The following is a 24,366-nucleotide window of genomic DNA, read 5'->3' as shown; positions in this document are numbered from 1 at the left end:
CCCCATAACCCTCATAGTGGTGTAGCTAATGGATGGATGAATGTTTAAATGACCTCCATCAACAACACAACTGGATCACAGTGTGCACAGAATTCTTGCCTGATTAGACCGTTACAGAGAGCCAGAAATCAAGTTAAATGTTAAATTGAACTTTAGCTCATCTTTGTACATATTTAATTGTCTATTAAATAATTACTACGGAAGCAAGCAGGTTCAAGCTACAGCTTTGAAGTTTTATAGGCCTTTACCCTCTATTTCACAAGTACTAATCAGAAAACGAAGCTCATCTGAGAAGTGCTCAAACAAAACAAGGCATAAATGAAATAAATGGCTTCTGTTACTGACAGTTGAGTAAAGCCATTCTGTTTCAGCACATGCTTTGCAGTTCCACATCATTATGCTATTGTTGAAGCTCCAGATAAACTGGATCAGTTTGCCAGTTTTAGGCTTTCCTGTATTCAGTCCATGTTCATTCTCTGACTTAGCAACTAGAGTGGGAGCGTGCGGTCAATAACTAGTTTATCTGTGCTGCTGGTAGGCCTGACCCTGTTTGGTCGATGGATAGATTGGTTGGTGGGTATGGTTGTGCACAACCAATAATTCAGTACTTAAAATGCCTTTTCTAGGATGTACATAGTTGATCCTGCACAAAATGAACTGATTTCATTGTGTATAGGACAATTACTTTAGAATATTTGAGGTGTGACAAATAATGTAAAATAATTGTTTGTTTTTAAATGTGTAAAAGCAGAAACATTTTCATTTTGTGAAAATGTGTGTCATTTAAGCAGTTTACATCACAATGTATATTAAAAATAGCCAAATTAGAATACAACAAAACATGTTTAAGTAGCCCTGCCCATTCATGTAAAGCAGCCCCATAATGATACAATATAACTAAATATATTAAAGAGAGATTCACCAATAGAAACGTTTCAGTATCAGCAAACAAATGTCTATTATTGTACGAAACATATTGCCCACGGCAATTTTTCCAGCTACTTTGAAACTGAAACCATGTGGGCAAAGTGTGATGATTCAGCCATTTAACAGCTGGAAGGACTATTCTAATATATTGGTCTCATATAAGTCCTATTATCATCACAGCCTACTGTAAATGTTTATTTGATTTGTTAATTATTTCTTTTCCTCCCTATTTTATATTTTCTGAGCTGTAATAAAAACTGCAGCTGCCAGGTTTGTTCACTGCAGAAGACACTCACCAGTCGGTAAATGGTTTCTGTAATGCCTGAGGAAAGTTTGAACAAAGGGACTTGTTGAATCAATTTGGTCTATTTCTGAATTAAAAAAAGATAATGAAAGGTGTAACTCAGAGAAGTTGAGACAAGTTGTGAACACAGAAACAGCACATCATCAACCTTCAGGAATTGTTGCTGATTTACAGAAAGAGGTGGCTCCGGGAAAACAGGTCTTTGGTGTTCGTTCTCTGGACTTTTTCAAAACATGTGGCAGGAGGATTGAATAAACTGTACCTCCTTATCCACCAACATCCACAGCTGATTAGCCCTTGAGCAAGGCACCCAATCCCTGAATTGCTCCATTTTGTGTGTGCGTAAATGCTTTTTGTTGCAGAATCCAATTCAATTGAATACAATATATGAGCAGTACGGAGGTATGTTATGATTTTTCTGTTTTATGACGTCCAAAGAAAGTCTCACAATTGAATTCAATTGTATTGGATTTTGCTGCAGCAAAATTTACCCCTGATACTCCAGAAGTGTTTTGTGGACTCGAACACTTCACCCACCCTTCCATCGGCATAGTGGTGTGAAGATAACGAGTGCATTTTCATTTTTGGGTGAACTATCCCTTTAATATCTCTAAATACTCCTGTTTTTCATTGCCTGAAACTTTGATGGATAATAATGAACATATTTAGAAAACTGAAAATAATTGGCATACTTGTTGCTGCTGTGACTGCAGTGTTAATTTTTCAGGCAGAATGGGGTTTCTTAGCCAATTTTGTGCAGACTCCAGACATGTTTTTATAAATTTCGTCTTGGCGGAAGATTGCATTAGACAGACAGAACTGTTTCATTGAGGAAACACTGTTAATTGACTCAAGCCCTTGTGGTATCAACTTGTTGAGTCTGCTGCTATGACGTTGAATGGCTCCTGCTATTTGATACTGGAGTGGTCTGCTGTTACTCACTGAGCACTGATGGTATATGATTATTGTTTCTTCCATGTGAGCTTCTAAATCTGCTCAGTTTCGTCTTTTGCTGGGTCTCGTCATAGTACTGCACTTCGGCTGTTTTGCGCTCTTCATTGTTTTTATGAGATCAGTGTTTATCGTTTTGTCTTGTGATTCTCTAGAGTGTTTCCCCAGTCTGGCTGCCAGCATTGTGTACCTGTGTTTAGCAGTCTCCAGGGGCCACAGTTGTGGGCATCCCATTGTATGTCTGCAGTGGCCAAGAGCTGTTCCTGATTGTTACACTTTCAGTTTTTCGGAGGAGGACACTGGTTATATCTCACTTTAGGGCTGGGTGGTATTACAGTAAAGTGCAACATTGGGTGACTTCTCATTTTTCATTTCACTGCTGTATTTTTCATCATTTTAATTATGCGTTGTGTTTTTCCTCATGGCAGGGACGTTGGTAGGAAATTTGCATGAAGGCAACACAAACAAACTCGGAGGAGCGTGAACACACACCATGTAATTCTGAACATAAGCAAGACTCCAACAAGCCAAGGATAAACAATGAGCTTGTACCTCAAAGTGTTGCAATGGAATGGTTTCGTTGTGAAAGGTCTTAGAGATAGAAATATGTACTTACCAGGTTCCTTCAACACAGTCAAATACAGCTAACCTGTTTTACCATCTCTGCAAAAATCATATGAAACAGTGTCCATGGATAATTGCCACTAAAGTACAGTGGAGTCCTCAAGAAACACCCCCGACTCAGATGTTGACAGAGTTTTTTACCAATAGCCATATGGAGAAAAATTACGAAGATGGACAGCGATGATGGCAGCCACTGTAACTTACATCCAAGGACATGACAAAATTGACATTTGATTTAACACAATATTAGCTCTTTTGTCATTAGGCTTGTAACTATTCTCAAACCAAAACTGTAACTGCGAAACCACAACCCTGCGTAGTCTGAACCAAAACAGAAGTGACTAGTATCTTCAGATTAAGAGAGGATCTCTCTGTCAGTCGTATGCCCGACTGATTTACTGACTTAACCATCGACGGTACCCTCAGAGCCCTGTACACATTATATATAGGAACGCTGTTGTTATTGAAGCAACACAGACACTTCTTTCTGTTTACTTTCCTCAGTGGTTGGTTGATAAAGATAAACATGGAATGGATAACAGGTCAACTCAACCAAGTTGAGTTGACCAGTTTTTTAGCACTTGGATATACCATGACCTGGATGACTGAGAATCTCCCTAATTGAATAACCTTTTCCTTTTTTATTCCTTCTCTTTCTTGTCACCCTCTCCGCTGTCTTTCATCCACACTTCATGGGTTTTTCCCCTGCACCTGATTCAGGTCTTACACGCAACAGTGATTTGACAGTTCCTCCAAATACACTCACAAGCGGAGATTGACATGTGCAATGTTGAATCTGGGATTGGTAGGCATCTCTCTGGAAAGCCTCTCACGTCCCAGTGTTGCTATTTATACCTTCATTCACCGTGGCTGCATGGGCACAAGACGTGGCTTGCATATTCCTATCGCCATCTGCCCACAACGCCTATCAAGGAGAGCGACAGTGATTGAGCGAGATTTGACCCAGTGTAACACTGCTTCGCCTTCTCTCATCATAACTACCACTTCATTTGTTTCTTCTTAGCTCTTCCATCATCTGTCAATCAGCTCCTTCCCAAAAGAGAGTAGAGAAGTGTAAGAAGTATCATTTCCATAAGCATTGCGGCTAAAGCAACGTCGTTATCTTGTAACTCCTGTAATCCTCTTGTAGGTGATATAACAGATTATATTGGAGAATTAGGAAAATACATTGTGATCGCAATGTAATAGGAGAATATGTGCTATTGTGGGTATAGTGGAGTTGATTACAAGTCAATTATATGATGAAACAATTAATGTTTCTGAGAGGATAGGCAATTCTCATTTACCTCAGTGATTGCTTTATTGATCCATTCACCTTTTGAGTTAACTCTATTATCTAGCTTCTACTTTTCTTCTCTCCCTCTCTATTATTACCTTCTTCTGTTGTTTTCCTGTCTTTGTTTTCCACCATGTCTCTGTCTAGCCTGAGATAAACCTGGGAATAGATAGACGTTAATATCAACCCAATGAGACTGAGCTTTTTTTTTTAAGGTCTGGGCTATATACTCATTGTGTTTGTGCAGGGGGAACACCTCTTTCCAATGTAATATAACCAGAAAGGAGAGGACACTTGATTTTAATCTTTCTTTTTTTAGATATTGGGCGACTTGTGTGGCCTCCACCAAGAGATGAAATCATCTAATTGAGCAGTATTTTATGAGACTTCAGCTGTCACTCTCTGTCTATGCAGTGTGGCGGTGGCAAGAACTCTCGAGGAGCCTTTGGATATGATCCTTTTAGTCACTATATATCAGTACAGTAATACTGTAGCCCCTGCCTTGCTGCTAATGGGCCCGATGGCAATTTACACACTAGTGATAATCTTCTTCATCATCTTTTCCCTCGTCTCCATTCACTTCCTTGTCTTTTTCAGCAAGCTTTACCATAACCGTATTACACCTTTTTGTCATTATTGGGTTTAAAATTACAGTGATCTACATGTAGGCTATTATGTTTGTGTGTCTGTGTCTTTATGAGGGTTCATATCTCCCTGGTGACTTAACAGCTATACATCTTGGCATATTCAGTCTCGCTTATCAACAATAATGGAGAAGAGGTTTGTCTTTTTGCATGTGGCTCACATGTCTTGAGAACCATTAATTGTATCTGCCTGAAACCTGAAATGTGTATAGTTTGGTGTATATGTTTGGTGTGATTTGGAGACACCGTGCGACGTGCGTTCAATATAACCAACTTTGAATAGGCAAAGAGTTCTCTGTAACAGCGGTGGCTGGGACTCATCAAGGTAATGGATGTTGTCGAACACAACGACGACAAATGATTTTCCAGTTTGGAGTTCTGTGAACTGAGTTTAGCTTCACTGGGCTTTAAATACACTGGTGCAGCAGCAGTGGCACAGCTTCAGGGTTCTGCAGTTTAATTTAGTCGCAGCTGCAGTCGGTCTTGACTTGCTGCGGCTCAATAACTACAGATCACTATTACAGTTTCAGAAACAAAGCTGAAACTAGCATTACCACAGGCCAAGCAAACAGTCCATACCAACCAAGCATGTTTATATTAGGCACTTCACTAGTTTGTAATAAATAGGTAAAACTAATGCAGGCGAATACAAAAGTCCTGAAATAGCTTCTACCCTCATGAAAGTTTCAATGTATAGGTTTTTGCTGAAACTGTGTTAAAGAGGTTCAACTCTATGATCATGATTGAGGATGTAGTCTGTGGTGCTGCTAAATGACATTGCATTTTGTTGTTAGTTGTGCCTAATTATTTTGTCCACCCCATTCAAATCAACAAGAGCGGGCAAAACAACAGATACACATGTTTAATGGACTACAGTACAATACAAATCCAGAGTAACCGAGGAGCAGCTGGACTAGACTTCACTTGGCATGTCCCCATGGTGTTTGTAGTCAGCGTACTATAACATAGTATATTCAGTTGAAATGTGCCTGCAGAATTGTGTGGCAACTTCAGTAATTATAGATGAGATTGATTATTTAAGTGGGTCTCTCTCACCAGTGTGTGCAGCGGCTGAGCAATCACGCTTGTGTGTAATATGTGTGAATGTGTTATGACAATGTAATTTGTGAATGTTTTCCACGTCCCAGTATTCTTTATTGTTTTGCATTTGCATTTTGATGCGGCTCATGCCATTACTGATGGATAATACATTGTTATGAGTTTTACCTCTGATTCTGTTTTAGTTGTTTAATATCAGTGACACTGTTGAGCTACAAAGATGCCTGGCTTCTCTAAGGTACGGTCACGCCCCCTTGTCATCTTCTCAATTTACAGCAGGGAGATACGATCAGCAGAGAGATACAATCTTGTCAGCCTTCCAGAGTGAAAATCTACCTGTTACCATTTCATCATACCCTTGTTTAGAGCGCTGCTAAAAGAGGGCTCTTGTTGTTTATGGACTGTAGTTTTTAACGGATCAACACATTTAGAAAATGAAACATTAGATTTATTAATGATTTTTCCTTTGACAATGAAGGCGGCAAATTGGTTGGTATAGTGACAGGTCTCTCATACTCAATAGCTGTTAAATAAATTGACATGCTCTGAAAGCTTCAACCAACAATGCATTCACCAGTTTGCAAGTTTCCTTGCCAACCAGCATGCATTGCTCCTTGGCACACCCTGAGAGTAACTGACTAATGATATGCAAATTAAAGGAAAACAGAAGCTGACGTTAAGAAGGACTGAGGCACAATTCATCTGTCTTGGGAAACAAAACCCTTTTTTCTTGAGAATCTGTTTAAAATATATACTACAGTTTATAGAGTTGTTTGGAGTGAAGACAGTGTTGCGCTTCACCTGTGTGCTGGATAGATACTTTGGGTTGCAGCAATGCACCTGTTTAACAATATAACATGGTAGAGAAATTGATGGTTCTCATTATGCTCATTTCTTATTAATGGGGTAACATGCTGCTCTTGGAGAACAGTATTTCTCATTGCAGGTCAAAGCTGGTCTCATTCATAACTATACTCCTTAACAAAAAAAAGTAAACCATACGACTTTAGGATCAAGAAAGTGGCAGAAGGATCTGCTAAAAAGATATATATATATCAGCACATATAGCTGAGTACTTGATGCGTACTACACAGTGTGTGAGCATTTTGGAGTAAGTATTCTTGTCTTCATACATTTTCTTTTAATGCCTCAAATCTTATGTAAATAATAAGATCACTTTTCCACCAGTGCCATTGCATAAACACATGTAGTTGTATTTATGGTTGTGGTACTGTGTGTAACAATTTAGTAGATGGTGATCATAAGGCCGTATTCCTTGTAGTGATAACCGAGTCATTAAGGAGTGTTTAAACCTGCGATCACTCTGTGCCAGTGAGTGAAAGTTGGCCGTACAAAAGAGGCCAAAGGCTGAATTTGAAGTGGCTGCCAGTGGCTACTGACCGGTGAATACAGCCTGGTACCTCTTTACAGATTCAGGTCAGGGTTCTCTGCAGATAAAATATAAGGTTCCTCTGAGTCTCAGCATTTAAAGTTGCTCAATTTAAAGCTGTTAGAACTACACATTTATAATCTCTGTCCCTGATGTACACTCTCACTAATACACTCTCTCTGCCCCTCTTTCACTGCAGTTCTCTTTCTCTATATACATTATATCTATAAAGATAAATGTGAAATTGTGGCCAGACTCAAACAGGCAACGCCGTCTTGGGAAGAAATACTTGCACCTGTATTCAGAGCTCTACTACCACTATCATGGAAACCAGTGAAGTGAAATAGTACAAGGACAGACCCACCCAGACATGACCTGATCCACTACTACTGGCAGAAGAAGCTAATAGCTCTTTGTTCACCTGGCAGCAAGAATGAGAGCACTGCGAACAACATTCACCTCCACCTGCTTACACAGGATAGGACCATTCTGATCATGAAGAACTACTACCTTCAACTACCAGTCGATAACCTACCTCCTAAACACATGGATCTCCTCTCAGAAGTCATAGAAGCTAAGTTGAAAAAGATCGGCAGGAGCCAGCCCCCAAAGGGTCAATGCACCAGCTCCTAGTCACAAGCGCAATTATCCAACACTCTTAAGACAACACAGACCAACCTGTCCAACACCTGGAGTGAATTGAAGTGCCTGGAACTGATGAGGAACTTTACAACAAAGGGGTCCCTGAGGTAAAGGGAACATTAGGGGCTGTGACTCCTGAACTAAGAGGTTTCCAGCAGATGGCTGGCGCAACATCTGGAGTGTCTTTCCAGGAGAGTGAATACCAAGGAACAGTTAAGATCCCAGAACCATCAAAATCCCAGGACCTGAGCTTGAGAAACCATATATACTGCCCCCACGTGGTGGTTAGAGGGATTTTTTGGTTAGGGATATGTGAGGTGTAGGGGACATTTGTTAACTGCAGCAACAGAAAATAACCCACTGCATACTACCTACCACCATAAGTAAATTCTCAACCTGTGGGCTGTCAGTTATTTTTGTCAACCCAGTGTGAATTATTGACAGGCTATAAAATAGTACTAGACCAAACTTTGCCATAGAATATACCTCGTCATACATTTAGTTGATTTTCATCAGTTCCATTTTTTTCTCAATCATTTAGCATTTTCTTGTAAGACATTAAAACCACTTTGTCACTGAGATGTATGTAACTGCGGCGGAAATAGATTATGCACATACACCTTTGCTTTCTGCTCTAATTTTCTTGGCAACAAGCCATGTCAACGTAAATTAAAGTCACTATAAATGGACAACATGAATTGGGCACCATTGTACTAAACAAGGGAAAGTCCAGCCTAAGCATTTTCCGTGTGAAAAGAGTGTGTACTGTGTGTTCACGCATTGTCTTTCAAGGTGTCTGAATCTGGATAGCAGCCCATTAATCCAAGTTAATTGAATCAATGCTGTTCTCCCCACCTTGTCCCAGGGGTGTAGGATGGTAATAGTTCAGATGTAAACCCTTCTGTAGCGTGTTCATTTTACGTGATGGGATTTGGAGATGGAGTAGAAAGTGCTGTGCGTAGACGCACAGTTCCTAAAGCTAAGATTAAAGAGTCTCTGATTGATGGTATTTAATAGATAATACCCCATATCAAACAGATTCTGTTAAAAGTGAGCTCAGCTGTTGGATGTGATTACCAAAAGGGCTCAGACTGTTCATTCTCAAACAAATGTGGGTAGATGATGACTCTGATAGACACAAATGGGAACAAACTGTGTTTATATTAGTTTTGCCCATAGCCAGATGTGTCCTCATGACATGTTCACTTGTAACAGCGATGTTTCATGGTCAACTTGCTGTATGCAGGGATGGCAGAGTGAGACAAAGACATCTACAGTGCGTTTGAACATATTTCACTGATGGAAGAAGGGTGCATTCTGGGATATTTTGATGTAAATATACGAAATTAAATGTTTTTTAACATGCATTTTGGATTAATTTCATAGTGAGTGAAAGGTTGAGGTGGTTGGTATTTCTCAAGAACTGTACATTGTTTTGGCTTCACACACATGTAATTTTGACTTTTGATATGTTCAATATTGATAACATTTGCATAAACAGGCTTCCAGCTTTGGACTCATCAATGTAAGCGATGTAGTCAATATGACAACTGCACGTTGGCCATGTTCAGAGCAATGCAAATAGATTCTTCATTTTGAGGTTCTACGTATTGAGTCTACAACTGGTCTTAACTTGCTGTTGCTGATCTATTGCAGGATTTGCAAGTTTAGAACGGGCACTGCACTAGTACATAAATAAATGAGCATAAATAAACAACATCATATACGGTGGGCTCCTTAAGTCTGATACAACTTTCTCAGGAATACTAAAGTGGCATGATACTTTTAGATCTAACTGTATTTGACATATGGTCTATCCCCACAAACTGCTAAAGCTGCATATAAGAGAAAAGTTGTTATTTCAGCAGTTGGCTTCAAAAATGAGATTTGACAAATTTGGCAATGATCCATTACTCAGCTGCAGAGTATACACCTAACAAGCCTAAGCAGAGAGGAAGGAACATGCATAAGATATTGGTACATTGCTCATAAGTGACTGTCTGCACTCTATACACCAGTGAACACCTAACAACACGTGAGACTGGGGCTGTGCAACAGACTGTGACTGATTTCCACTCCCCAATTCTCATTTTTTTACACTTCATGTCTCAGTTGGGTCGGGGAGGGAAGTCTGTATCAAACACATCATTTTGGAGCATTGTCATTAGAATATTATCATATATATTATCATTACAATATTTGCAACACTTATTTCACATGATACTCAGACATTGGCAAGAAGATAAATATGCTTATAAATGAAGTGAGCATTTTGTCCTGAAGAAATCCTTTACATAAGAGTGATTGCACTTTGCACCATACAAATTAACATCGGTTAAACAAGACTCGCAGTGAGTGGTTTGCTTGAACAAGAAACAAATTTCACATCATCTGGCTGCTTACCAGAATCTTTGGTAAGATACTGGAGTTACTGTAGCCAGTCGAATCCTTGCGCACTCCTCTCACGTAATTATTTTTCTGACAGTTAACATTTTTCACATGGTGACAGCTGAAATTCTTGGCTGTTTGACAGATTTCGTTCGTTTCATCTCTGCGGTAAAAGACGTTGGGATACGCTAAGAACTCAATTTCCCTTCATTAATTTATTTGCTCTGTGGCAGCAGAATATGTTACACCAGCCTTCAGACACTCCTGCAGGTTAAATTTACCAAGCACAGTGCTTCTATACTTGTGGTGCATCTCCATCACTCATACAATCACACACTGATGGCTCAGATTGGCCAGCATCACTTCGCCATTTGGAGTGGAGGAGCCAGGGATCAAACCAACGACTGTCTAATAACTGAAAGACCCGCTCTACCTTCTGAGCCTTGGCCCCTAATAAAGGAGAGTGATAGCTTGAACATTGTTTACTGCTGTTTCTGGTGAATATGTTTTGTAATTCTTTGTGCATGCCCTGCAGTGACACATCTTTAAGTTGAATACCATATCCCTCTGAGGTCATATTCAGGGTTTTGATGAGGCCTCAAAAAGTCATAATAAATCTGAATTTTAGGCGTTGAAAAGTCTAAAACATTAAAATATTATGGTATTAAATAAGATTCGGGTCGTTCTTAATGATGTTAAGATTCATTTAATGCTATTTCCGCCTGTCTGCCTGTTTTTTGCAAGATAACTTAGTTTGTCAGGGTTATTCTCTATTCGGCTACTTCATCGTATCTTCAATTACTGGGAAACGTAACTAATTCTCGGACTCCAATATCTGTCGTACTTGACATAGATCTTAAATTAAATTCATTATGGTCGGAAAAACGTCTTCAAAAGACCTTAAGAATCTTCAATTTGGCTAAATGAAACATGCAGAAACTCTGATGTTTAATATCTTATGAATTTTGTCTTGTGCTAGATGCTGGATCTCTTCTTAAAAGATGTGCTCTCTGTGACAGCTTACATCAATTAGACCTGTAGCACAGCTAATCCATTTTGAAATAGGCTAAGTTTCGTTTGAATTTGAATGGTTTTTGAAAATATTGTTTATCCAACATCTTTGTAGCATACTGAGATGAGCACACTGTTGACAGAAAGAGACAGAAGCAAAGAAAACAGACTCCGTAAGGGGGAGGGAAAAAAAGAGACGAGCGAGTCATTCACACGAAAGGCACTAACATGTGCTACCTCTTTCTGCTCATCTATTATAAATTGCTGCTTTACCTGTGCCATAAAATATGGAGGGGAAAAAAGATGAAGCAGTTTTAGTTTTCTCCTGCAGATGCTCGGATTGAGAAAGAGAAACATTTGCCTCTGCTATCAGGCTGGACAACGGCCAAACAGAAGGAAACCCAGAGAGCGGAGAACCAGGGAATGGATGTCTGTCAAATGATCCCGAGCTTGTATAGTCGATTGGGAGCACAGGGGGCACACATACCATAATATTATCAAATGTGTGATGCTGTTTACAAGGGAGCAAACACATGTTAGCAATATTAGTGATCTGTATGCTTCCTTAAGGGCATTGGGTAGGGACTCTCCCCACATCCAGTAGTAGGCTCGACCCTGTTAATTAGTGCATATGTCATCTGGGCAGAGACAGCCAGAGGTCTTGGGAGATGGAGACCGGGCTGTGTGAGAGTCATTACACTCCATCATCTCAGCCCTCCTTACTTCTTTCACTTCAATTCACCACTTTGTTTCACTCTCCTTTCTCTTCTCTGTCGATGCATCACTTCTTGCTAAAAGGCAAACACAATACCCGGTCTCTTTCTATTGTGACTGGATGCCATCTGTGGCTTTTGAGATACTATAGTCATGTCCTAGCCCATGCATCATCCTTGCTTGCATAATCACGACCACCACGCACAAACAATGCATCTTAATTAGTAGGGCCCATGTGGGACGTGTTTTGAATTCAGATGTGGTGTGATGTAACGTGTGTTTGTTTCCACTTAGTCGACCTGTTTGCAATTAATTGAAATCAACTTTTATTTTTTATTTCTCACTCAGGCCATTTTAATACCTGTTATATGCAGTACATGTATCTTGGGTGATCTGTTACCAAGTGGTCAGCTCTAAATGAGAAAGAGAGAGAGAATAAGTGTTGAAGCCTTGATAAACACTTATAGTGGCTTATTCTATTGTGATGAGTGCATAGAATATGCTTTTTTTATTCCATCACGCACAGTTTATAGCAAAGCTTCTTGATACAATAGGCTGGTATAGAAGGCAGTGTGCGTTAAACAGTTGTCAAATTTGAAGAGATAAATAGATGGACCACCAGCGTATAAAAAGAACAGTGGGCTACTATAGTTATAGTTTTACCTCTGTCTTGCTTTGGTTTTGTTTGAATAGCAGTCTGACAGATGAATTCTCTACCGTAATTTCCAAACCTGTGCTACCTGGCTAGCTAGCGAGCTCCTGTGTGTTGTTTGTGATTAATACTAGTATTAAGAATAGTTTTTATTCACAATCACATCTAAATGTCATGTGCTTCATTTAACAGACTAACATTGTAATAGTGGATTACATTTGATATGTAAGAGGCAGTTTAAAAAAGTGTTTTAACCTTGTTACCTTTACCCTTTAAATGTCCAGTGATTCATGTGTAGCAATGTGGCATTATTAATTGGAGCTGTCTTCTCTGTGTCCTTTTAGACATCTTCGGTTAGTTGTTCTACAGTGCTGCAGAAGTGTGACCTACAGTTTTCTCTTATCTTCCCCTTCAAGCTCATACTCTTCGGTCCAATCATATTTCACTTCGGTCTCTAATTTAAGCAGACAAAAGATCAAGGGGTGGCCTTTGATGAAAAAGTGTGAAGACGGGTGGGAGACATAAGAGAAGAGTGTCAAACCCATGGGTGTTTGATCTCAACCAGTGTGTGAATGAGTTTAACATGGAGGGACATTGATAAACACACATTGGCTGCACATGTAAACAAATAATGACAGAACCAATGTGCACTTTGGCAGAGAGTTGTGATCCAGCACTTCACCTGAATAATTGCAGCTGAAGTCAAAGTGCCAGCTTAGTAGTGGCCCACACAGCTGTCCTTCTGTCATACCTCATGGCATGCTGCTTCAGGTTATGACCGTGTATCATAATCTGCTAAATTGGTGTTTCAGTCTCTTTTTCATCATTAATGACAAGTTGTAGAATGTCTGAATGGCGATCACAGCGGTCTCTGATCACTGTAGCTTTAATAGCTCTGGACCATTACCTGTATAAATAATTTCTTGTATCAAGCCAACGTGAGTATGACCACCTCACTCCAAATAATAGTAGATGTGGTTATCTCATTTCAAATTCAAGTCAAAGTCAACTTTATTGTCAATGTACATATAAGTACGCAACACATAGTACACAGTACGACATAGTATGCAGTCATAAGAAACACGGTGGATAGGATGAGAGTAGTGCAAACTGAAATATGGGTCGAGAGTGCAAAGATACTTCATGGGAGGTAATGTAATGTACAACCACATGTAGTAAATAGCAGTTAAAGATAGCAGGTGTAGTATGATAGAAGCATTTACAGAAAAAACGAATGGTTTGCATATCTGACCGAGATAGTGTGGAAATTGTACTTAAAAAAACAATGTTTCTCATAATTAAAGTAAGGGTTACTTTCTTTGCTCAAAGAACTTCAAATACAATACATTTTATGTTCACTAAAACCATATTCCTATAATTATTTGCAAAGGTTGTGATTGCCTTACAGAGCCTTTTGATCAGACACACACACATACACATATCTCTCTCTCTCCCACTCTGATTCAGTCTGTCCATCTTTTTCTTCTGCTGAACTCCCTCTCTCTCTTTTCCTAATGCTGTGGATGCCAGCCTCACTGGTTCTGCATTGCAGTTCAAAGACACGACTGGGGAGAGGAGGGGGGAGATTCATTCATGGCCTTTATTTAGACCTCTGGGAAACTTTGAGGGAAGACCTTTGTTTTCAGTGGCACCAAGGAACAACAACAAAGTCAAAGACGCGTCCATTCATTGAAAGACAGTGTGTCGAGCATGGCAACGAAATACACAGGAAATAAAGCAACAAGCAGACATTTCAAATTTTGAATTACTCCTAAACATCCAAAGATAAAATTGGTTCAAGTGTCATGTTTTGCACATAGTACGACTCTTAACAGTATTGACAGTAACTATACTTATACAGTATAAAACACAAGCTGCAACAAACATATTTATCCTTTTTCTTTGACATCTTCACTGACAAATTGACCCATTAAGATTTACACTCAGTTATGTTGTGTCTCAAAACAAACATAGTAGCTTGATTTTTCTGAAACAATTAAAATAGCTAATATCTAAGAGGTGATGATGCTAAATCTTCTGAATGAAAGCCTTTCAGTACAATGTAGCACTAGCTCCTTTGGGCAGAGAGCCCTCTGTGGCTCGGAACATGCAGCATGAGAGAGAGACTGTAGACTTATCAGTGGGAATCCAGACAGGGATTTTAAATGTATCATTGGTCCAGTTTGGTCTTGAATAAAATACAGCCTCAGGCCCGTCTAATATCGAGCTACAAAATGTAGCCGGTGTAGGAACATAAACAATGTTGAGTGAATTTGGAGACAAGACCTGAGCTCTCCGTGGGTTAGAGGATAAAGAAGATGAGAGCATCGGGTCCTCTTATCTTCTGCTAATCAGTGCGCTTTGAACATGCTGACAGTAAAAAGTATTCCACTGCTGCTGTCCTACATCATTTTTTAATCATTTTTACCAGAGACTAGAGCTTCTGCTCTAACTGATTCAATTTTGTGTAATTGTGCAAACATATTGATTTTTAATGGATATTATTGTGATGTTAGGTACATTTTATGAATATTGTTTCAGTGACATTATCAAAATCACCCATCAACTTATTGAGGTGTAAATTGTTATGCCGAGTACAAACAGAGCCAGGGACATACCAGTGTTGTCTATGAAGAAATAAACCCACCAAATTAAAAAAAAATACCTGTGTGCTGGGTCTGTAAGAGCCCCAGCAGCTAAGCATTTTGACAAAGGAGGGGGATTAGTGGCACTAGGGATAACAGTGATTTGTATGAAGATATTTGTTAGTCTCCGTTTCTTAATGAGACTAACTTAGATTATTTTTTTTATTGTATTGCTCATGTTTGCAGATTGTCCGTATGCCTTTCATAATTTTCAAAATATAGAAGATGATTAGTACCGCAGTTGGTAGATTGTACTTTATCTTGGTATTACACTGATTATGCTTTAAAAATATTTGAAGCTAAATGACTTCATACTTTACTTTGTGTACCACTTTACTTTATCGAGATAAAGTGGCTAAAAATGTATTAGGGTACATTTAAAAAAGTTTAGCAGCAAGGATTGTTTTAGATTAGAAAAAAAGACGAAGTGTTCTTTCAAACAGACAGTTGGGGGTCCATTTGTACCCACTGCTGAGCAGAGAGACATGTAACCCTGGAAACTGTTCACGGATGATCACAGCTGTAGCCTCAAAATCTTTTGAAGACTTAAAAAATAACTTAAAATAATAAGGCAATGAGATGTCATTTTGTTGACAAAAAACTAGAATAAAACTGACAAATCGAACAACTCAAACATTTTTGACAAATACATAGGCCTTTGGAAATTAACGTTAAAGCACGTAGAGGCCTTATTCGGAGATTAAATAACATTCATTAATAAACATGCAGCTGTTGTAAAAATGACTTATGATAAGAAATGAATCAAAACAAGCTAAAGTCAAAATGTATTCAGTGGACAGGTAATTGGCAAACACGGTTTGAGGCGTTGTGGTTTAATTCTAAGGTTGTTTTTTTCTGTGAGCATTGATGCAAACTTTATTTTGAAGGACAAAGGGAAAGTCAGACACATTAGCAAGGAAAAGTGAACAGACTCAAGGACTCATAAATACAAAAACATACTGTACTTGTTTTGCTGTCACCTTGAGAACTAAAATTGAGCTAATTTTCTGGATCAGTGCTACTTAAAATATGAATGATACATGAATGCAGTCACCCTTTATGGAGAAACTCTGTATATAGTTAAGTCAATGCATTGGCACATGACCCAAAACAGATACTACAGAATAAAATGTATTTTATAGGAAAATGAACAAAACAAGTATTTTTTCCTTGCTTTGCTTAAACACACTCTGTGATCTTCCTCCCTGGTTTTCAGTCATCAATTCTCCGGATAAATAATGAACAACACCTGACTCTTTGTGAAACTCTTTGTTATTGTAAGCTTTATGAAGTATGTTGTTATTAAGCACTTTACAAATAGAATTGGATTTCATTTTCAAAAGCTCTGTGATCTATTTGTCAGGCTGATAAAAAAAGCGGTGGCCAAATACTTGAAAGTGAGATGTACAGTGTATTTCTATTATCTCAGCAGTGGATATATTGTGGATCAAGAGTGTGCATGTTCTCTCTCAAACCAAAACAAGTAATATGACAAATGAAACCTCCAGATTATCCTATATTTACATAGGAAGCTCCCATTGAAATATAATATCTCCTCTACTATTGATTCAAGGTCAAGATGGGCAGTAATGAAATAAAAAAGTTTCTGTGCTTTATAAATATGGCACCTTCTGCTCTGTGAAATAACAGTGTCCAGACACCAACAAATCCTGGAGGTAATAAGTTCAAAGCCAATATTAAATATGAGAGCCTTTTTTTTTGTCACCACAGTGATACTGTGTTATTTGTTTGCACTGAAACACATTTTTTACACTTTAGGAAAAGTCACTCTTGAAAGTGACTTTCCAAGTTGGGATTGTTTTTTGATTGATTCTAAGTCCGACACAGGGCTAATAACATACAAGGACATTTAGTCCTAATTTAGCTTGTTTTATTGGTATTGCCATGGCTTATGTTTTAAGCAAACTTTTTAAAGGTTGAACTCCAGGCTATTATCTGCCTTGTGGCAAATTTGATAAGAAATCAGTGTAGGTTGTGGATGGAAGCCTCGGCATAAGAAAAGCACGTATGAACCAGCCTTCATTCTCTTCAACCGTCTACTCTCTCTCTGTGTATGAAAAAAAACAGTCTCTTATTTTTAAGATTCAGCTTTTTAAAGCTTCATTTGATGTTAGTTTTGTTGGGAGTGCAAAACATCTTCAGTGACACTATATTCAAAAGATTTGCATGAAGTAAAACACTGTATGCTTTAGCTTTTTCCTGAACATTGCCATTTTGTTGGCCTGATCCTTCTACTGAGATGGGAAATAATACATATCATCAAGTAAACTTTAAGAAACAACTGAAATTGTAATATCAGAAAGAAAGCAGTAGGTTTTCAAAATAAGTTGCAGGCGAAACTAGAAAACTGGTCATATGGATTATTTGATGAACATGCCAATTATCACAAGAAGCCTTCTGAAAGAAAAATTACCTATACTCTTTCTGTTTAGCAGTTGTCCATACATACATATATATTATATATATATACACTGCTCAAAAAATTAAAGGAACACTTTTTTATCAGGGTATGGCATGAATTCAATTGCACTTTTTTGATAATGATCTGGTCAGTTAAGTAGCAGAGGGGGTTGTTAATCAGTTTCAGCTGCATTGGTGTTGATGGAATTAACAACAGGTGCACTAGAGGGGCAACAATGAGACGACCCCCAAAATAGGAGTGGTTTTGCATGTGGAGGCCATTTCAAGTTTCTCCCTCTTGATCACTTCGACTGGTTTTCCATTAGTGTTGGCTTTAGCTAGAGTCATTATCTCTACTGGGAGCATGAGGCGATTTCTTAACCCTACAGAAGTTGCACAGATTGTCCAAATCCTCCAGGATGGCACATCCATGCGTGCCGTTGCAGGGAGATTTGATGTGTCTCCCAGCATAATCTCCAGAACATGGAGGATATTCCAGGAGACAGGCAGTTACTCTAGGAGAGCTGGACAGGGCCGTAGAAGGTCCTCAACCCATCAGCAGGACCGATATCTGCTCCTTTGCAAGGAGGAACAGGTTAAGCACTGCCCGAGCCCTACAGAATGACCTCCAGCAGGCCACTGGTGTGAATGTCTCTGCCCAAACAGTCAGAAACAGACTTCATGAGGGTGGCCTCAGGGTGCGACGTCCTGTAGTGTGCCCTGTGCTCACTGCCTAGCACCGTGGAGCTCGATTGGCATTTGCTATAGAACACCAGAATTGGCATGTCCGCCACTGGCGCCCTGTGCTTTTCACAGATGAGAGCAGGTTCACCCTGAGCACCTGTGATAGACTGAAAGGGTCTGGAGAAGCCAAGGAGAATGCTATGCTGCCTGCAACATCGTTCAGCATGACCGGTTTGGTGGTGGGTCAGTGATGGTCTGGGGAGGCATATCCATGGAGGGACGCACAGACCTCTACAGGCTAGAGAACGGCAGTCTTACTGCCATTAGGTATCGGGATGAAATCCTTGAACCCATGGTCAGACCCTACGCTGGTGCAGTAGGTCCAGGGTTCCTCCTGATGCACGATAATGCCCGGCCTCATGTGGCAAGGGTATGCAGGCAGTACCTGGAGGATGAAGAAATTGATGCAATTGAATGGCCCTCACGATCACCTGACCTAAACCCGATAGAACACCTCTGGGACATTATGTTTCGGTCCATCAGACGCCGCCAGGTTGCTCCTCAGACTTTACAGGAGCTCACTGATGCCCTTAGACAGATCTGGGAGGACATCCCACAAGACACCATCCGTTGTCTCATTAGGAGCATGCCGCGACGTTGTCAAGCATAAATACAAGCACGTGGGGGCCACACAAGATATTGAGAAGCATTTTGAGTTGCAGAAATTGAATTTTGGCAAAATGGACAAGCCTGCCACATCACTTTTTCACTATGATTTTTAGGGTGTCTATAAAATTGAGCCCTCTGTAGGGTGAACACTTTTATTTCCATCAGAGATGTGGCATACTTTTGTTCCTAAGACATTAAACTGTCCATATCAGTATAAATATCCAACATAATTTTTTTCACAATGAGATCTGATGTGTTTTCAAAGTGTTCCTTTAATTTTTTTGAGCAGTGTATATATATATATACAATTTTGTAGAACTTCCAGTACAACCAGAAGGGGGAAATTGGCTGGATTTGATGGCCTGAAGCAGCTTGATCACATCTCAGGGGCTATTGGCCCTAATCTGCATTCTTATCTACATGGTAATTTAACAAAAATGAGCCGGGGGAATTATTTTCATCCCGGGCAGCAGACTTTCCCTCTCACTCACTCCCTTGCTCTCTCATTCCCAAACTCATTGACCCGTCTTTGACAATCGTCTGACCATTGGCAACACTGGGAGAAATGCCACCTAGTCAGTGAGCCAGTGGGCCATGTGAAAATCCATAAAGTTTTTACCCTCCTTGGCAGGCAGGCAGAACAAAACACCTGCCCTCACTGTGTACCTTTTGTGTGAGTGTACCTGCAGTGCCTGTTTTCAGATGCTGCCATCGCCGTTCGCTATAGTCGGCAGATTGCCTAATCCCTTTTATCAGACTCCCTTCGGCATCAGGTTAGATCTGAAATGCTGCCAAACATTGGCTTTGTTTTTTGCCGTGTCACCCGGTCAGTCAACTCTGCCTCAATTTATAACTGCAGCATCTGATTAAATACTGATAAATAGTATTTCACAAAGTAGAGTTTGTTATTTGATGAATATGGCCATTACCACTTATTCTGTTAAAAAAAATGTAAGGGATAGTTGGGCTGATGGGCAAGTTATGTAATTTGTGTCTATCTGAACATCATGCAACACCGGCAAAACAGACTACTGCTACAACTAGGGATGGGCATAATTAATCGACGATCGATTAATTGATCATAAAGAATTTCGTCGATGACATTATTTTGTCTTCGACGAAATTCTGTTGCGTTCACTGCCAACACTGCAAAGCTATACGTCTCCATGAGCGCATGAGTAGGAGGTCAGAATACCCGAGTTGCCTGAACGCACCACAGTTTTAGCAGCTGTAGGAAGCAGTCCGGAGTTCTACTCGACAAGCCCCGCTGGGGGACCGGCGGCTGGCCGCTGAGAGCTAGATGGATTTGACGGTTCTCGACCTCTCAGTCCGGTTGTTGTCACGTCATCAATCCCGGAACCCCTCACCCAGACCTGGGTCTCTCCGGGTTCCCTTCCCTGTAGACTGAGGGTCCGCGTGCGACATGAAGCCGAGCTCCGCAGCTAGCGTCCGGACGCTAGCTCCGGACGCTAGCTCCGGACGCTAGCCTCTTCGGACCCGGACAGGGCCGGGTCTGGTGGAGGGGTTCCGGGAGTGAGAACGTGACAACAACCAGAGTAAAGGCCGATTTATACTCGGCTTTTTACGGACGCACGCACGCACGCGAGAGACGCAACACGCCCCTCGCGTACTTGCGGGGGGCGTGTTGCGGATTGCGTGCGTCAGCCAATTTTTCTGACTATACGACAAAGCGACGCGAGCCTCACGCGGCCCGCAAGGCTTGTGATTGGTCTGCTTACTACATCCCGTCCGGAGTCGCATTTCCGGTTTCAAACCCGGAAACTGCGGAAGCCACGGAAGATTTAGAAGAACAAATATGGACCAAATAGAAGAGCACTTGGCAGAAAAGATCCAAAACCATGTCCACTAGTATAACCCGTCACTAACCGGCGGATTTGTCCGCCAGAAAAAGGCTCTGAGGAGCCGCCGTGGCGATGTCAATAAACGTGTGCCACACACGAAGAAGAGCCGACTTCAACAACAAACATTACTCCGCCTAGTGGTCTGGTGGTGAATTGCGTTGCAACACGCGCAACTCTGGGGGAACTATAAACCAAAACGAGTCCGTAGAAGCTGCGTGCGTGCGCGCGTGCGTAAAAAACGACTATAAATTGGCCTTAAGAGGTCGAGGGCCGCGGAGTCCAGCTAGCTCTCAGCGGCTAGCTGCTCTCTCAGCGGGGCTGAAGAGTACAGCAGCGCTTATTTACAAGTGTTACCATTGAACCCGTTTAATTGCCACGAGAGTTGTTCATCTTGTAATAAAGACCTCAATGAGGAAACACGCTGTGTTTTTTCTATTTTCACTGCATTTTAACAGCCTATAAATAGTGAATTTTAATATAAAAATATTAATGATTAATCGAAAATTCGTCATTAACTCTCCCGACGATCGATTAAGACAATTTAATTGAATGCCCATCCCTAGCTACAACCATAGCTGTCGAAGGGGAATTTATATGGCCATAACTCAAACATTCATAACCTAATTTGGACACAAGGGTCATTGGTCAACTTTCCTGCCAAAACTCCTTTCTGGCCATTATTCAATAGCATAAATGATGATTTTTTCTGAGTATGAATATTTTAAACGTCAGTATCATGTCTCCTATTTTAGTACGTTTTCATGTTATTGGCTGTACTGTTGTGTCAGCTCCAGTTGCCATCTGACTCTAATATGCATGTTGCTGTAGCACTGTTAGGAGACGCAAGTTTTCTACTGTTGTATCGGAGTGTCAGAAACATAGTGGCGCTGACCAGGATAGAGTTGAGTTTCCAAATCAATATCGCAGGCAGCAGTGATTGATTTATTGCTTGTGGGGTTTGCACACTCCCTCTCACTCACTCACTCTCTACTATTTTACTCTGCCATCTGTGGCTCAGGCTCCACAATGTGGTAACAAGAGGGAAGTTCTCTGCCTCCCACATTTACCATAACCAACACTGGGCAGATCAAAAAACAGAATTACATTGTGTCTATAGCGGTAGCTGCTGGGGGCGGCTTAATGAGGGTTGATTATTGTGATTCCCCAGTGAACATGCAGACAGTACATTCATGTGCACCTAAATAACAGGTACAGAGAGACCAGGTGTTAGTTTACAGCAAAAGCAGAAACTACCATTCTTATGCCAAGTTCTGCCTGTCTGCTGCGCACATTAAGAACTTAATGGATTTTTTTACACCCCCACTGATGTAGCGGGATCTCACCTGGTGCTGCCGGTGACCACAATAACAGATGGGTCAATATGCTAGAGGGAGCTCAACAAGAGCCCTGTTTACAGCTCTGCAATGAAGCAAACGTGTAAAACACACACTTTAATATGCTGGGTTTTCACAGTCTAGGTAATAAAACATTATAGGTTATTATTAGAGTGTAGAAGTTGAACAAATACGTTGACCATTTATACCTGTGACATGTTCTGACTGGACCCAGAGGTGCAGGTCGTGGTTTAGCCGTCTCATATTGTCCAGATTAATTTTCAGAGCATGAATAATGCACACTGACATATAGTCAAATTTATGTGGCTGAATTATATGTGTCAAGAGCGTGTTCCTGCAAGAGCTTTTTCTTTCATAACCATTTTGTTTACTTCAGTATGGTAACATCCACTGGCTCTTGGGATGACCTTTTGTGAAAAGAAAAGGAGAATGGTGACTACTGGGCAAATATGAATCGTGTATTATAATGAAAGACCCAGCTTCTCCCCTGGGCATGACATTGGAAGTTCAATAAATGTCTTTCTGATAAAAGAGCAGCTAAATGTTATATTGATGTGAATCAGAAAAAGATCACTCTTTAATCTCTTGTTTCACTCGGCTGAAGTATATGTGTGATATTTAGAAAAGTGACATGTGCTTAACCCTCCACCCTCTTCTGCTCTTGTGTCCACAGAAATGTATGAAATTCAATGTGGATGTTCCTATCTGGCTGTCCAAGCAGCGAATCCTGTGCACTCTTAACCACAGCTTGAAGGATGTCCTCAACTATGGCCTATTCCAGCCGGCTTATAATGGCAAGGCTGGCAAATTTCTGGATGAGGAGAGACAGCTAAGGGAATACCCCTTCCCATCCATCGCCCCTGTACCTTACCTGGAGGTAGGTATGGATCATGTGTATGAGGCTTTAGGGAGTGAAAGGCTGAAAAATAGGTGGTATATACTCGTTTCTTTTCTGTTGAGAGACCAGAAAAGGCAGAACCCAGCCACATAGTGCATAGTGAGGCATCAGAACAGTGCACTACATGTACACACCATAGTTATGTTCTTTACAATTTTGGATTTTAATATTGATAATTTGCTTCGTGGAGTATATGTGTGGTGTTTTATGAATATCAGGCACATGCGTATCAAGTTATTAAAGCTGAGCACCAGACTATCGTTTGCAAACCAGTCAACTAACACACTATCACTTTACAAGAACTCAAACCAAAGGTAAAAAAAATAACGTAGCCCTTATCCTGTTTCATTCATAAAGACCTACAGTTTGTAGAGTTTGCAAAAAGCATTAAAACTTGAATGACGCTCAATAGAGTGCCTTTGTCCACCAAGGCTCAACATTACCCTTAAATTCAATCAAGCTGCACCACATTATTGCACAAACTCATAGGTATCAGTCCCATAAATATGCTTGACTTTTTATCAAGATTTATAAATCAGTATCTGGGAAGAAAGTGGAAAAAAACAAAAACTGTCTCACATCGTTGAAAAATATATTGTCCATCTACCAATTTGTCTGGATCCGTGCCAGAATTTGCTGGGTTCTTTCTTACCCTACCCAAAAGGGTATTTACTCCTTCTGCCCAAAGTGAAAACCTCTTGTTAATGTGATCTAGCTTGAGAACATCAGGTATACAAAAATTAACATGCTTCCTTAAATAATCTCAATTACTCTCTGGTAACTGTCTATGTCCGACACTGTACCTGCAATTTGATCTTTCTGATTTGATGCGTCAGTCAAATCTAGCAACAATAATACCGTGCTCAGTGACAGTCTGTTGCCTGCAGCTCCTGACATCTATTGGAAATAATCGTATTGCTTTTCCATCACGGTTTGTGATCGGAGAGAATAGCTGGTCATATGCAAATGTGTTACTACAGATGCTGTAAAGATGTCAGGAAGTTTTTTGACTGGTCGTCTCTATTTTCTCTAGTTTTATGATGCATGAAGAGATGGAGAGCCTATTGAAGATTTACTATCCTCCACAAGCCCCAGTTTAAAGTGAAACTGTGATGTATTGAAAGAAACCGCTTTTATTATTGACGAGGGTCATAACTTGCTTTGGTTATTATAACACAGATGTTTTTTTAAAAATCCTACATTATGTATTTTTTAAGTTTAGTTGTTAT

The 24,366-nt window shown here is 40.2% G+C and overlaps 1 protein-coding gene across 3 annotated transcripts in view; it reads left to right on the top strand.

Annotated features, from left to right (window-relative positions):
- Positions 1-24,366, top strand: part of shank3a (SH3 and multiple ankyrin repeat domains 3a) — a 128,824-nt gene that overhangs the window by 5,395 nt on the left and 99,063 nt on the right. For all 3 annotated transcript variants that reach the window (XM_061076117.1, XM_061076114.1, XM_061076115.1), the window contains exon 2: positions 22,913-23,116. In XM_061076117.1, the coding sequence (XP_060932100.1) occupies positions 22,913-23,116 (204 nt within the window). The remainder of the gene's footprint in view (positions 1-22,912; positions 23,117-24,366) is intronic.

This window comes from Limanda limanda, chromosome 8 (genome assembly GCF_963576545.1).
Source record: "Limanda limanda chromosome 8, fLimLim1.1, whole genome shotgun sequence".
NCBI classification, from domain to species: domain Eukaryota; kingdom Metazoa; phylum Chordata; class Actinopteri; order Pleuronectiformes; family Pleuronectidae; genus Limanda; species Limanda limanda.
The sequence above is the reverse complement of the archived record's forward strand: the minus strand, read 5'-3'. Positions and strand labels throughout refer to the sequence as shown.